The sequence below is a fragment of the Oculina patagonica genome, chromosome 13 (genome assembly GCF_052425735.1).
Source record: "Oculina patagonica isolate OP01 chromosome 13, crgOcupat, whole genome shotgun sequence".
Lineage (NCBI taxonomy): Eukaryota > Metazoa > Cnidaria > Anthozoa > Scleractinia > Oculinidae > Oculina > Oculina patagonica.
The window spans coordinates 19,996,792-20,012,543 of NC_135770.1; the positions used below are offsets into that span (position 1 = coordinate 19,996,792).

Genomic DNA, 15,752 nt, shown 5'->3' on the forward strand with positions numbered 1-15,752 from the left:
CCTGTAGTTAGAAGGGTCGTTTTTATTTCCCGATTTATAAATTGGTGTAATTAATCCTTCGCACCAAGTGCTAGGAAAGAAACCGCTTTTCAGAATAAGATTAAATAATTTGCAAAGGGCAGTGATAAAATATTGCATTCCAGCTTTTAGCATTTCATTGCGAATCTTGTCAGGACCGGGGACTTTCTTTGATCGAAGTAATTTTGTCATAGATTCTATTTCAGCAGGTGTAATAATTGTATCTAAATAATTGTGGGTGGTTTTTGTTTCTTCTAAGCTGAAGAGTTTCTCCCCTAAAATATTATTGCGAGGTAATAATGATGAGGTATTTATGGACGAATGTAAATCTTGAAAATGGTGATACAACTTGTCAACAGGAATATCATGATTGTTGGAAGGGGGGTTGTGGCCTTCCTTCATTAATTTGAGGTTATCCCAAAATTTATGACTGTCTTTGTGATTAACAAGGTCTTCAATTTGGGAATTGAGATGTTTCGATTTTTTGTACTTAATCAATTTCTTGAATGTTTTGCGAGTCGTATGGTAATCATGTCTAAGTTTTGCATCGTAAGGATTTCTATGTTTTTGGTTGGAAAGCATACTGAGATTCTTTCGCAGAAGTGCACAGTCTTTATCAAACCATAAGTTATGTTTCTTTGTTTTCTTTTTAGGACAAGCGATTTTGAGAGATCGTAAACATGTATCAGTTATGATTTTAGTGAATTGTTCTGTTGCCAAATCAATTCCTTTACAATCAAAGGTAAAGTTAGTCTTCTCAAAGTTCGATAGACGTAAAAGAACGTCATCTTGTTTTAAGGCATTGCGAAAATTTTCAAAGGATGATTGATCCCAGATGAACTGTTTTGGATTATTGAAAGTTTTTACATTTGTATGACTGGTAGTTTTGGAAGAGGCTGGTGTTTGGAGATTTAACCAGCAGATGAGTTAAGCCAAAGCACTGAAAGAGGTCAGGTGGTCAAACATTACCCGCACGATTATAAACTGCTTGCAGTTCTTGTTTCTTTGTAAGACTTTGTGCAACATGTTGCGCGCAACAACACTTTTTTTTATTTATTCACCCTTGATAGGAACACTTGAGCAGTTTGAAGACGAGTTCTGTTTTCGATTCTGTTCCCAGACACGTTGTCTAGCCATGTCTGCTCGATTCCACATCACTTCAGCAAAATATCGTTCATAGTTATTCATTGCTTATGCATAAGCTCTGAAATAGAAAAAGAATAACAATTTCAGTATTTGTTAACGGTTAAATTAAGGATTTATCGTGGAAAAAGCCATCTCGTTAGTTCGTGACTATAAATCCGAACCTTTCAGCTAATTACTCTTACGGTTTGTTGCGGTTTGGTCTCGCATCTGATTGGTCGCGAAACAATAAACAGTCCAAAAATAATTTTTGGCGTCACGCTTTTATGATTTTCACTGGAATATGCGATGGAGTCTTCGCAATTTGTTGCCGTTTATTTTTGTTATATTTCAATCTTGCTTTCTGTCAAGCCTTGCTTGTCGAACTACACGGGTGCAGTTTACGAGCATGTTACATTCTTTGTCGTTGAAAACAAGACTGAGTTAACTCGCCCAGCAGCCTTGGAAATTATGAAAAAGAACCTCGATGTTTACCAAACACAGGCAGTCCTGGCAAAATCCAAGGGTGCCGACATCATAGTCTTTCCAGAGGATGGTTTGTATGGCTTTGACTTTACACGCGAACAAATCTTTCCTTTTCTTGAAATTATCCCGGATCCATCAAAGCTGGAAAAAAGTTGGATTCCCTGCACAGATCCCGATCGTTTCGACAACACTGAAGTGTTAGGGGAGCTGAGCTGCATTGCTCAAAACTCTTCCATTGCGGTGGTTGCTAACATGGGCGATGTGCAGTATTGTGACAAGTCGGATCCACACTGCCCCGAAGATGGCAGATACCAGTTTAACACTGATGTGGTCTTCGATACAGACGGCACATTACTAGCAAAGTACCACAAGCAACACTTGTTTCACGAAGATCAGTTCAACACTCCTCAGAAAGTAGAAATCGTGATTTTTAAGACGTCGTTTGGTGTGACGTTTGGAGTGTTCACTTGTTTTGACATGCTTTTCTATGATCCTGCTATTGTGCTTGTCGAGAAGTTTGGTGTTCGCAACATTGTGTTCCCAACTGCATGGATGGATGGATTTCCCATCCTGGCCTCAGTAGAGTATCAACAGGCATGGTCAATATTGACATGTGCCAATCTTCTAGCAGCCAATCAGCATGTACCCCGGTTGGATATTGTTGGGAGTGGGATTTACTCTTGCGGAGAAGCATTATCGTATGTCTATGACTTGAAGACCGATGAAGGGCATCTTTTGGTGGCAAGTTTGCCTAACTTAGAGATGCACCCAAAACTACCTCTGGAGCATGACACCTGTCAATCAAACAATGTGCAATCTAATTTGCCACTGTATGATATGAAGCATGAATCCTGTCAATCAAAGAATGTGCCATTCAACTTGCCAGCGAATGACATCAAACAGGCAAGATCAATCTTTCATTCGAAGCTGCTTCATGACATCTACACGTTCGTCAAAATTGATGGTGCTGAGGGCAATGCTTCAGTTTGTGCTAATGAGTTTTGCTGCTATGCAAGTTACACCTTGCCAAGTCAGCAACCTTTGGATAATGAACTTTTTGCATTAGGAGCTTTTAACGGACACCATGACTCATACAGCTACATCATCCAGGCTTGTGTTTTGATAAAATGCAACAGCATGTTGAAAGATTCCTGTGGGACGGCGACGCTAACTTCATCAACAATATTCAATTCATTCCAGCTAATGGGGAACTTTTCATCAAAGGCTTATGTATTTCCTGAGGTTCTGGCATCCAATGTGGAGCTAATCGCAGCGAAGGAAATCTCAATCTCTGGGAATGTTAATATGAGTGTAAACTCATTTGAAAAACCTTTGCTGTCAGCTGTTCTTTTTGGCCGGATTTATGAGCTTGATCATGTTGAATAGTAGATCAGATAACAGATGAACAGGGGCAGATTTGCGGGGGGGGGGGGGGGGAAGGCAAAAGCCCAAAATCTCTGTTTTTCCCTGTCAATTAAGGTCCTCCAACATTACATTTACATTGCCACAATACCCGATTCCCTCTATAGCGCGCGCCTGCAGGGAATCACGGTAGTTGTATTCATCAAACCCTGCGCGCGACTCAGCAGCGATGCGCGTTGTTGAGTCGCGCGCAGGGTTTGATGAATACAACTACCGTGATTCCCTGCAGGCGCGCGCTATAGAGGGAATCGGGTATTGAATACTGACTGTATTTTAAGAATAGTTATCTTAATAAATTAGCTTTTAAATGTAATTTAAGAGCCGGTCATAATTAAAGTACAGAGGGAGGTGCATGGGCTATAAAAAATTGGGGGTGGGCCACTATTTTTCAACATGTCAAAAAGGGTGGGTCAGGAAAAATAATACAATTTATTAGGGGTGGGTCATGGTTAAATAAATTATTATTCATTTAACAGCATCTATAAAAGTGCAAACATTCTATCAGGATGCCTAAAACAGAGTTTCAGAGGTGCTTAAGCTGTAAAAATTTAAATTTTCCCAGGGGAGCATTCCCCCGGACCCCTCTACTTTGCCAAGGGCTCCTGACTTAGCTTTGTACAAACATCATTAACTCAAAACCACCAACTATTAGTATCCCTTTAAACTACAGAGACTACATCTACAACAGTATAAAAATTCTACCAGAATGTCTAGAATGGTAGGATTCTAACACTGACATGATTAAAACTTTCGATCTTGAAAATGTTTTGGAGATTCTGGCCAAAGTAGTAAGCCAATGTTCCCTATGTACCTATCTACATTACTGATTTTGGTTGGGGGGGGGGGGGGCACTAGGTTTTTCTGTGCCACTCCAGGGGTGGGCTGCCCCAATTTTGTCAAATAATTCAGGGTTGGGCCACTGAAAATCAGTACTTACAAAAAGACTGAAAAATTCACAGCCCGCCCCCAACCCCTGTACTTTATGACCGGTCCCTTAGCAATTAATTGTTGGCCAGTAATTTAGCCCTCACTATGTTTATGTCACCATTATTTTAATATTTTGTCATATTGTACCTACCGGGTAGTTTCAATTTTTTTTCATTCTTATTGTTGTAACTAGCTTTTAATTATTTTAGTATTGTGTGGTTCCAAAAAATGTCCATACCTCCCCGCAGGAGGGATTGGAAATTCCTGTGGGTGTGAGGGGTCTCAAAAAGGGCAAAAACGTTAAGGAAATTAATGTATGAAGCTTAATTGAAAAATCCCTTCCGTGGGGGAGCTATACATGTTTTCTGAAAGTACTACACATATAATTTCTAACTATATTGATATGTATTTTATCAATTGAAATAAAGAGACATCATCCTCATCATTGGTTCCGGAAAAACCATGCAGAAAATCTAACTGGGCTACGCCAATCATATCATTTATTCCAAGATTATTCAATCTAAAGAAGGTACATAGTGCAAAATTTAATTAAGAAACTAAACAGATGATCGGTATATAATTGCAAAACCTAAATAATTACATTGTTTAAAGCCTGAGTTACAGTACTGAACACTTACTTCTTTCACGATATCCAATCAGATTGTTTTACAGTATGTTCAAGTAAAAAAAAAAAACAGATCGAAACAGGCTAGAAAAACGGCAGAAAATGGGTCAGCAACGAACGTGTTCTCAGTGAGAATATCTGTAAAAAGCTACTTGTCCAAGCTCAAAGGTCAATTAACCCCAGGGGGGTACTCCGGCTTGTAAATGATGGGGATGATCGAATGGAGGCAAAACTCAGGACCCAAAAAAATCCCTTAAAGTCTTCCGACATTACCCAAAAAAATCCCTGAACCAAATATGACTCCCAAAAAAATCCCTTGTCAAATTACCCCTAAATTGCCAGGAGGGGCAATAATATAACACAAAGAAAATCATAAAAAATTGAACGCTCGTGATTGTTTATTCATCATACCATAAATATGCCAAGGCCGCATCAAGGCACTTTAGTTCATTTTAATCAAGTCACCCAAAAAAGTACTTGCCAAATTTTCCAACCCAAAAAAATCCCGGAATCGAAAATTTCAAGCCCAAAAAAATCCTTCGATCATCCCCGTCATTTACAAGCCGGAGAACCCCTCTGGGCAATTAACCATAGTGGTTATGCAACAATGTCAATCAAAAGCTATTTACAAAATCAAATGTCAATTGTTCATATATAAATGGAACAATCATCATCATCATCATCATTATTATTATTTCTGGAAAGTTCAGTCCCTATTACTGAAGCAGACAAGGGTCCACTCAACTCAGGGCTCTTTTGTGAGAAACAAAGGGAAGCCTTCCCTTGTATATATTTCTCAGTAAGAGCTTACTGAGAAATATATGCCACTGTTATGTGACTGCAAATTAATTAGCCCCTTTTGACTGGTAAGGGGGATTAATAGAGAAAACATGGTATATGACTGAAAATGAATTCATACATGTATAGTGTATGTGATGTACAATTATTCCCAATATTGATGGCACATCACTGTCAGGAATCAAATGCCGAAAACAGATAAGCAATGTTAAAACAGTCTGTCCTATATTAATAATAAAGAGGTTAATGGAGCTCACTTGAACATATTTTGTCATCAGGTCAACAAACAGATTGTCGCAACGTTTTGGACAGAAGAAACCCTGGCACTTTATAAATAGCTTTTTTTAGCTAATTCAATAAAACAAAATGAAGGGAAGGGGGTTTGCACCATAGTGAAGATGGTTTCTCTGTGTGATAAAAATAATAGGTACACAAAACTCCCAATCAGGAAGAATAACTAATTAATGCATGAAGCTATTGTATTTTGAAATCACACGGAAAACCCACCTTCGCCATGTTCTTGGTGTAAATTCCTTCCATAACGGCCAAGGAAAGACACAGGCACATAGGTTTAATAAAATATTCATTTCTTTTTATATTAGAATAAATAAGCTACTTAGCACCAGTAATTGATTAAGAGTTCCCTGTGTTTTGGATGTGTTTTTACCTTGCAGGTCCAACTTGGACTTCAAAGCTCTAGTGCAATAACACCCAAGAACTCAGGTAAAAAGAACAGATAGCTCCCATAAAACATGTTTATTCTTTTTCATAAATTGACTAGGTTTGGTCAGGGATTATTTACAAAATTCAAGTTCGGTCATCATGAGGAGCCATATTCGATTATGAACGACAACAACAACTTCATTGGTAATTTTTTACAGAAAATGGCTGCCCAAACTAACTTTATGGACTAATTTAAAACTGGGCGGCCATCCTTAGTGATTGCATCTTCTCAAGAAGTCCTGGCTTGTTAGAAATGGGGTCTTTAAAAGATGCAGTATTTTTTATTTTATTTCCACTTATTTACTTAGTTTTCATTTTTTGTATTTTTTTTTCTCTTGGAGCTAATTGATCACAACATATATTACAGTAGTGGCTTGCCTAGAATAGCTTGGCTACCTTTGAGCTACTAAGGATCTGTAAAAAAAAAATCTGATGAAAATAAAATTACTGTTTACTGTTATTGGTTACTGTCATATGTGGTGGTGCCTAAACTGAGCACAAGCTGGTAGTTATCACGAGGGTCTGGATGAAAAAAAAAATGTGGTGTCTGAACCAGGCTTTTAGCCACGATTTTAAAAGTGGGAGTCCAAAATTTTTATAAGGCCTGACTTTGTCCCCATCTCTATCTCTATATCTCTCCATGCCATAAAGCACATAAGGCTTTGGCATTCTCTTTCCACCCACTACGATTTGCTGCAAGGGCTCTGACATTCGCCCATGACTGCCACCCAGCTGTTTGCCTTTCATCTTCAACCATCCTCCTCCATGTTGTTTTCGGTCGACCCGGTCTTCTTCTCCCTTCTGGCCTCCACTCCAAAGCTGTGACACAATGTTCCTCTCTGCCTTTCCTCATTGTATGACCAATCCAGTTCCATCTTCGGCGTCTGATCTCATCGCTCGTTCTGTTCACTCCTGTATTCTCCTGGATTTGTTGGTGGGATATGGTCTGAGGCCACCTTATTCTTAGAATCCTCTTCATGCACTTGTATTTGAAACCGTCCAGCTTCTTTGCTTCTGTTTTCGTAAGTTTCCAAGCCTCACATCAATACATCAAAACTGACCTAACAATTGTTTTAAACAATTGTACCTTCGTCTTCCTTCCAATCTCACTGGTGTCCCATAATCTTCGCATCCTATAGAAAGCCTGTCTAGCTTTACTTAGCCTATGTCCTTGGTTGTACCGCCTTCTTTGTCCACCAATGCACCTAAGTACACAAATTCTTCCACCTCATCTACCTGCTCAACATTAATCTCTAGTCGTTGGTCGTTTCTGGCATTCACTCGCATGACTTTTGACTTCTTGCATTGACCTTAAGACCGACTCTTGCAGCTTCATCGACTAGCCTGCTGGTCTTATCTCTTATGTCGATGTACCTGGACGACAACAAAGCGATGTCGTCTGCAAAGTCCAGGTCTTCTAAGACCGAGGTGAACTTCCATCGTATACCAGTTCTTCTACCTTCCGTAGACCTGCTCATGACCCAGTCAATTGCAAGTAGAAATAGGAAACCAGACATGACGCATCCTTGCTTTACTCCTGACTGGACTTCACTAAGCCGCGGTATTGCAGAATATACAGATTAGACAAATGTCAATTTACAATGTTATATATTGTGTATAAATTTACGTTGGTGTCTATTCTCGAAATTACCATTACATACACTCTGTATACACTTTTGACTTTAGACGTAAATAGACGTCTAAAGTGTATAATTATACACTTTATACACAATAGACAGAATAGACACGAGGATATAGAGTCAAGACCGAGAATATACACTTTATACACTTTTGCCTTTAGACGTATAATAGACGTCTAAAGTGTATAATTATACACTTTATACACAATAGACAGAATAGACACGAGGATATAGAGTCAAGTCTGAGAATATACACTTTATACCCTTAGGTATGTTGTAGAAGCTTTTGACTTTAGACGTATAATAGACGTCTAAAGTGTATAATTATACACTTTATACACAATAGACAGAATAGACACAAGGATATTGAGTCAAGTCCGAGAATATACACTTTTGACTTTAGAAACATAGTAGATGTCTAAAGTGTATATTATTTTCGGACTTGACTCAATATCCTCGTGTCTATTCTGTCAATTGTGTATAAAGTGTATAATTATACACTCTAGACGTCTATTATACGTCTAATGTCAAAAGTGTATAAAGTGTATACTGATATACTTCGTTTTTTGAAAAATAACACTATACACTTTTGACTTTAGACATCTAATAGACATCTAAAGTGTATAATTATACACTTTCTACACAATTGACAGAATAGACATGGAGATGTAAGGTTAAGATTGAGAATATACACTTTATACAGGTTTGACATTAGACATCTAATAGACATTTAAAGTGTATAATTATACACTTTATACACTTTATACAGAATAGACATGGAGATATTTGGTTAAGATTGAGAATATACACTTTATACAGGTTTGACATTAGACATCTAATAGACGTCTAAAGTGTAAAAAAACTTGTGCAGAATATACAGAATAGATAGCTCGTGTTAAGAGTGTATAAATATACAGCAATAGACATATATTGTTGTATAATTATACACTTTATACCTCAGAGATATAAACTGTCTATTCTGCAATACCGGGCCTCACTCCTGAACTTGAAACCATTCTGTTGTTCCACCCTCATCCAAGACTGCGCATTCGAAGTTGTTGTACATCGCCTTCACCAATGCGATAAGCTCTTCTGGGATTCCGTACATTGACATGATGTTCCACAGACTTTCTCTATGTACAGAATCGAATGCTTTCTCAAAGTCTATGAAATGGGTGTACAGAATTGCGCTCCATTCGTTGACTTGTTCCAGTATGTTCCTGAGAGCAAAGATCTGATCAATGGTACTTCTGTTCTCTCGAAAGCCTGCTTGTTCCTTCCTCAGGATGTTGTCAACACCATTTTTGATTCTACTTATCAACACTCTTCCAAAGATCTTACTGATAACTGGTAACAGCGTAATGCCCCTCCAATTCGTACACTCGCGTAGGTCCCCCTTCTTGGGTAACTTTACTATCAATCCTCTATTCCAGCTTTTTGGTACTACGCCCTTTTCCTTCACCTTGTTAAACAGCTTTGTCAGCTCCTTTGTTCTCTCATCTAGATCTGTTTTCAGGAGTTCTGCTACTACGTTATCAAGTCCAGCTGCCTTCCCATTTTTCGTTGATTTTATAGCTCTTTTCACTTCGGCTGGTTGAAATGGTCCAGTGTCAAATTCTATGTCATTTTGCCTTCTTTCCAATTCATGGGGCTAAATAGGACTTTCAGGTGGTTCTTTGTTGAGTACTGCCTCAAAGTGTTCTTTCCAGATCTTCAGTCTTTCACTCCCCTCATTTGTCGGTCTTCCGTTTTTATCGTTTACTGCTGTACTCGCTCCTTTCTTCTCACCCGTCAAGGTCTTCACTATTCGATGTAATTCCCCAGTTCTTCCATTTTCTGCCGCTCTCTCAGCATTGCCTGCCATCTCATTCAACCAGCGCCTCTTGCCTTCACGTGCACTCCTTTTCACTTCCCGGTCCTTTCCCTTATACTGCTCCCTTATTCTTTGTTTGACTCTTTCTGAACGTGTACTTTCGAGCTTCAGTTGTCTCCTTTCTTCTACTTTCTTCCACGTTCCTCCACATAACCAAGGTTTACTTGACCTCTTGGCTGTGCCCAGTACCTCTTTAGCAGTTGCAACATAGATGTTCTCCATTCTGTTGTTCTTTTGATCGGCATTTTCTTCTTCTTCCAATCCTTCTAGGACCTGGAATCTGTTTCTGACCTCAATGTTGGATTTGTTGCGTATTTCTTCATCTGCCAGTTTTTGCATGTCAAATCTTGTTCGACCTTCCTTTTCCCTTGGGCTTCTCTTTAACTTCAGCTTAAGCCTAGTCTCCACTAGATAGTGGTCACTTCCCACGTCTGCACCTCGCCGAACTACAGTGTTCATGACTGATGATCTATATTCCTTAGCAATCATTGTGTGGTCTATCTGGTTTTTAGTTCTGCCGTTTGGTGATGTCCATGTTGCTTTATGAATTTCCTTATGGGGGAAAATCGTTCCTGTAATGACTAACCCGTTCATCTCACAGAACTCACACAGCCTTTCACCATTTTCATCCCTGACTCCTGTGTCATGTTGTCCCATCACTTCTCTTTCTTCAGTTGATCCTTTCCCTACTGTAGCATTAAGGTCTCCAGTAATAATCAGGATGTCGTGTAATTCTGTTGCATTTTTGTACCGTACTTTCTAGTTGCTCGTAGAATTCATCTTTGCTCTCCACGCACGCGTCATTGGTCGGGGAGTATACATGTATCAATGTCAGTTTCCTATACTTTGAATAGAACCTTGCCCTGATGATCCTACTACTTTCGGGTGTCCACTCCATAAGGCATTTAGCCGCTTGCTGGGACATCATAATTGCCACGCCTCCTTGATGAATCTCTTCACCACCGCTGTAAATTATTACCTGCCCTGTGCTAAGTTTTGATTTTCCGCTTCCTCTCCACCTGCATTCGCTAATACCCAGAATATCCAGCTTATATCTTTCCATCTCTCTTGCTACTTGGCCAGCTTTTCCGGTCTCAAACATTGTTCTAACGTTCCAATTTCCTATCCTGGTTTCGAGCTTCGGATTCACGATCGAAGCTATCGGCCTTTGGGTTTCATTTCGGCTTTGACCCAAATGCGTCATTCTGCTACTATGGGCCCTCGTCGCTTCACCGATGTTGGTAGTAATTTGAATGTCATCCGTTTCTGTAATAAATTTGTTTTTTACAGGAGTGGTTATCAACCCCCAGCCCAACACCCAACCTGGAGGACCAGGGAGGTCACACTTCGTCTGGTCTCTACCCTTCGACCTGTTCGGCATGGGTGACCCTGCCAGGAGTACAAGACTCCAGCCGATATAGCTCTAAGGGTCACTGAGACACACAAACCATCCCACCGCGATAAGGTGGTGACCCCATGGGATAGGACTTTGTCCCCATAGGAGAGCCTAAAGGAGCATGCAAGGTGTTTTTCTGCAGTTACGAGTGCAAAGGTATCAAAAGATTTCCAAATTTGCTCAAAAAACGTCTGTATACAGTGAAAAGTGGCCGTCCATAGGACTCCTGGACTCCCACCTGGCTAGCTAAGAGCCTGGTCTGAACTTTGCAGAATGCAGACTTAAAGAAATATATTGTGTTGCCTTAATTACCATTATTGAAAGCTCGTAACCGCCCCCCCCCAAATCACAACATGGTAATAATCAATCGCGCCGGGATCGCGGTTATCGCAGTGCAATCGCGCTCACTTACAATCGCGTCGCACATGATTGCGTCCCAATGGCAACAAATCACGGCCATTGCAGCGCGATCGCAGCCACAAAATTTTTACAAGGGCTATCCCTAAACAGGCTAACCGAAGTGCTATTTAGGCTAACCGAGTGAAAAGTTCACTTAGCCTACTATACACTCCGGTTAGCCTGTTTACGGTTAGCTGATTTTGTATTCAGCCACAATAAAGAACGAAATAAGGAGTGAGAGCATGCGATATTTGTTACTGGTCACCATGTAATTGGACACTTGAGCTACATGCGCTCCAATTTTATGAAAAATAGGGTGTACTAAGAACCAATCAGATTCAAGAATTTTGTTATTGTTATCAATCCGTATCTTTCTGTGTGAGTGTGGTCATTCAATGTAGCTTTCTATCGATTCAAAGCTATGCCAAAACTGCAACAAGATGCAGAGCTTTATGTTAACAAAAAAAGTTGCAACAATTGTTGATACAAAACATCAGATTAGCTTTTCTACAGTAACAAACAAAATGGACAAACAAACATTCAATTAGCAACTAAATTTCAAAATAAAACCAGAGTCTAGATTCGCCACATGGGGGAAAGGGGGTACTATTAAATGGCCTATGCGGGGAGGCTCCTCCCATAAGGGGTACCTTTTTCAGGCTTCAGGTATATACAAGGGTAGGGATTTCACAAGTTTAGGTCTAAGAAAGGGTAGCAAAATCTATCCTTTAGATATTGAAAAGGGCCTTAATTGAAATATTTCAAACAGACACACCTTATGGCTGTATCATTTTAATTTATTAAGGTCGCACATGACGCTTGCTCATTAATATTCATTAGCCAAATTTCTTGCCGAGGTGCTATCTCGTAATGCTTTAATTCGCTGCATTTTGAACAACGATTCCTCTAAAAATTATCAAGGATATAAGGGGATGCTGGAATTACATAATGATTGTCCTTTTACTGAGAGATGACCGTTGTCTGTGATGTTACAAGCTCTTAAAAGTTTAACTGCAGATAATGCGATTTTGTGTCCAAGTTTTCAGCTAGAAGAGCGCACCGAAATAAATGATTTTATAACCTACAGATAAATCATAACCTCTTTTATGTTCTGACAAGAACGAAATTTTCGATTTCAAAAAGTACTAGAAGATAATATATCTAAAGGTAGTAAAAATGTTAACTCTTAACTTTGAAACGTGCTGTCTTCATTTTGAGAAGGACTTTTCAAAATTCGCTCTTGTCAGAACACAATAGCGTACACCAAGTTTATGTTCCTAACGAATCAACTCCTGAAATTCTATATCGGCGGAAGAAACTTGGACACAAAATTACAAGTTTTTACGCTTCCGAAGACCTTCCCAGTCAATGTTTACAATAACGTGCGCTAAATTTAAAGCTATGAATCTAATTATGATAATTCGCTTTGTTCCAGCGCACGGGGCACAAAGCTGAGAACAATAACTCGTAATTACTTGTACAAAGAACTTTAAGAAAACAATTCTCATGAATATTTCGTTTGCTGTCGGCTTCAGTCGTCGCATTTCGTGCATGCTCTTTAAATAAATACATAAATAATGATTTCAAGGGTCCTGCGCGACCTTAAACGTTGTTTTATTTATATTAAGACTAATGAAAGGCATACGAAAAGGGAAAAGAGTACCGCTTCCATCAAGATGGTATAAGGGTAAGGGGTCATGGTAGATCTCCGGGTGGAGCCTCCCTGTTTAAAACTTATTTCAGTAGCCCCACAAGCCATTTCCTTTATTCAGTTTAAAGTTTTTGTTGCCTTGTTTTGCTCACTAGTGTACAGTCAACTCTCTCTGAAATGGACACCTGGGACCGGCTCCAACTGTCCATCTTAGAGAGGTGTCCGTCGTCTTTTTAGTGAGTTTAGTTACAGTAAAATGGCTGAAGAACGGCAGGGACGGGACCAACACCAGGTGTCCGTCTTATGGAGGTGTCCGTCTTATAGGTATCCATTAAGAGAGAGTTGACTGTAATCACTATTCTGCCCTATTTGAACAATCTGTCCAGCTGTTAATGAGTCTTCAGGAGCTTACTTGCAAAATGGGGAGTCTTTAGACAGCAGAAGAGACCAGCCTTGGAATGGCTGTACAGACACTGAATCTGAAGTGTCGTCAGTGTGGACAGTGAAACCCAGCATTCCTGCGACAAGCTTGGCATCATCCTTTATCCTAGACACGCGATCTTCAATGATGAGTGGAACAGTGACAAGACCAGTCGTCATGTTATAGATTTCCGTGGGACTTTTCTCTCCTTCCAGGAACTCGGTAATCCAGCCCCTGTACCCTGAGGTTCCACCTGACTCCCAAGCACGTTTATAGCTCATAATATGACTCCACCATTTTCTATCTGGTATCCCCTGGTAAGTAGCCAGTAACTTGCTGAAGACGTTTTCCACTAGATTCCACCACTCCGACGTCAAACCAAGATCATTCTCTATGGGTTCAAGCAGTGTTCGCAGTACCTTCAGTTTGGAATTTAATTTGCTCCAGTCGTCCTCAGTGCCTAGCATCTCCACTGCAGGGATTCCACAGAGAGTCCCCATCCTAAAGTCGAAATACTCTTGAACTGCATGCATCAATGTGATCTGCGAAACGATTTTCTGTACTGCAGTTGTGGTGCTGAAATCCGCCGTCATTCCATCCACGAACTCAGGTACTTTGACGTTATCTTGTATTCCTGTTGCTATTTGATCAAAGAACCAGCTGTAGTCGACTGTGTAGATGCTTGTGTTGGGCACAATCACCTCGATGGTTTTCTTTTCTTCGTGATCAACAAACATCTTGCGAACTGACTCTTTCTTCGCGTTTTTTTCGATGGCGCAAGCGACTCGTTTGATAACACTGAACCACCAGTCATCTGGCGAGGTTCGTAGTTTCCAGTGGTTGTTGTAGGCTGTCAGAACGGCAGAAAACAATCCGCAATCTCGAAGCGAATAAATGTTCTCAGTTGACCCCAAGGCGGCTATCATTTCATTAGGACGATCGAATCTGCTCTGTTTTATGTTTTCTCTTTCTTGCGCGTACTCGTTGAGCAATTCCTTCGCTTGGCTTTGTACAAGCTTGCTGTCTTCAAACTTAGAAGGGACGAGTTTTTTGGCGAGCACGACACAAGTGATTTTCAATCCATCGGCCGTCATGCGCTGACTGATAAGAGGCGGCTTGGTTTCGTTGTTGCCCATCGTGTGAGGAGCAAGAAAACAAAACACACCACGGAAGCTACCGGGGACAGATAATCAAGAAAGTCAGCTCAGTTCGAGGTCGTCGAGAGTATTTAAGGCATTCACTGCTGCTTAAAACGCTTTGAGGACTTTTTAGACTTTTTAGACGTCCAAACACGGATGTCTTATTGGTCATGTTACAGTATCTAATAATAAATATTACGACATAAAATTTAACCACGTATAAGGTCGGGACGTGACTAGTCGACAGGTTTCTGCGACAAGTCGTGTGTACTGCTTCAAGCCGCTGTCACAAGGCGCTTGACACACAGCGAATTTTATTTGGAATAGTGGGAATATGAACTAAGTCTACACACGCTGCGTCAACCTGCTTTCGCTCATTTTGTCGCTGCTACCAGTCGCACGAATTCAAACTGGGTTGAATTCCTGCGACTGATCGCAGCGACAAAATTCTAATTCAAGAGAGTAGCATTTAATTTCAGATCGAATGAAAGAAGTGTTTTACCGTTGCGAGTATTTTTCAGTTTGCTGGTTCGTCTTAATTTTCTATGGGAACACTTATAGCAACACTAAACTTTACAGGAGAAAGTTGTCATGATCTGATGAAAGACCTGACAGTGTTTCCCGTCGCAGCGCGATTATACGGCACGTGATTCATTAATTATCTTTATGTCGCAGACTTTTGCCACGCTATCACGTTTGCTAAACAAAACTTGAAATCCTTAGATGTAGTTGGTGATCTGTTCGATATAGTTAAGTACTGTAATGTCTAAAGTCAAAGCCGGCCTTAACATATGTCTTGCTAGAAAACGGTAGTACGTGATGCACTTAATGTGAATATTTGGACCTTTACCACTAAACTGAAACTACTTCCTGTTAATTAAACGTGGAAGAAATATCTACGACGATCTGTTCGCTAGAGTTAAGTACTGTACTGTCCGAAGTCAAAGTAGGTCTTAGTTTGCGTACGTGATGCACTTGAAAGTAAATATTTGGGCCCTCTAGCTCTCTGCATGCTAAACTACTTCCGCGTGTAACAGGAAGTAGTAGCTAGAAACGCTTCGCGTGATGAAATGTCTTGTTTTGACAGCTTAGAAGACCAATACCTTAACTCA

General features: G+C 40.1%; 3 protein-coding genes and 1 pseudogene across 3 annotated transcripts; 1 reads left to right on the forward strand and 3 right to left on the reverse strand.

The window, feature by feature from the left end:
• Nucleotides 1-951: 951 nt before the first annotated feature.
• On the forward strand, nt 952-3,102 carry LOC144634575 (pantetheinase pseudogene; annotated as a pseudogene).
• Nucleotides 3,103-6,749: 3,647 nt separating this feature from the next.
• LOC144637001 (uncharacterized) lies at nt 6,750-7,638 on the reverse strand. Its single transcript, XM_078496181.1, has 2 exons — nt 7,432-7,638; nt 6,750-7,157 (listed from the first exon to the last, which is right to left on the reverse strand). Exons 1-2 carry the CDS (start codon nt 7,636-7,638, stop codon nt 6,750-6,752), a joined length of 615 nt encoding a protein of 204 aa, XP_078352307.1.
• A 1,117-nt stretch (nt 7,639-8,755) lies between these two features.
• LOC144637002 (uncharacterized) lies at nt 8,756-10,291 on the reverse strand. The gene is made up of 2 exons (XM_078496182.1): nt 9,424-10,291; nt 8,756-9,351 (listed from the first exon to the last, which is right to left on the reverse strand). The coding sequence occupies exons 1-2, from the start codon at nt 10,289-10,291 to the stop codon at nt 8,756-8,758; spliced, it is 1,464 nt and encodes a 487-aa protein (XP_078352308.1).
• Nucleotides 10,292-11,325: 1,034 nt separating this feature from the next.
• Nucleotides 11,326-15,040, reverse strand: LOC144634618 (uncharacterized). Its single transcript, XM_078493633.1, has one exon. It carries the CDS (start codon nt 14,635-14,637, stop codon nt 13,489-13,491), a length of 1,149 nt encoding a protein of 382 aa, XP_078349759.1. The 5' UTR covers nt 14,638-15,040; the 3' UTR covers nt 11,326-13,488.
• Between the last annotated feature and the right edge of the window lie 712 nt (nt 15,041-15,752).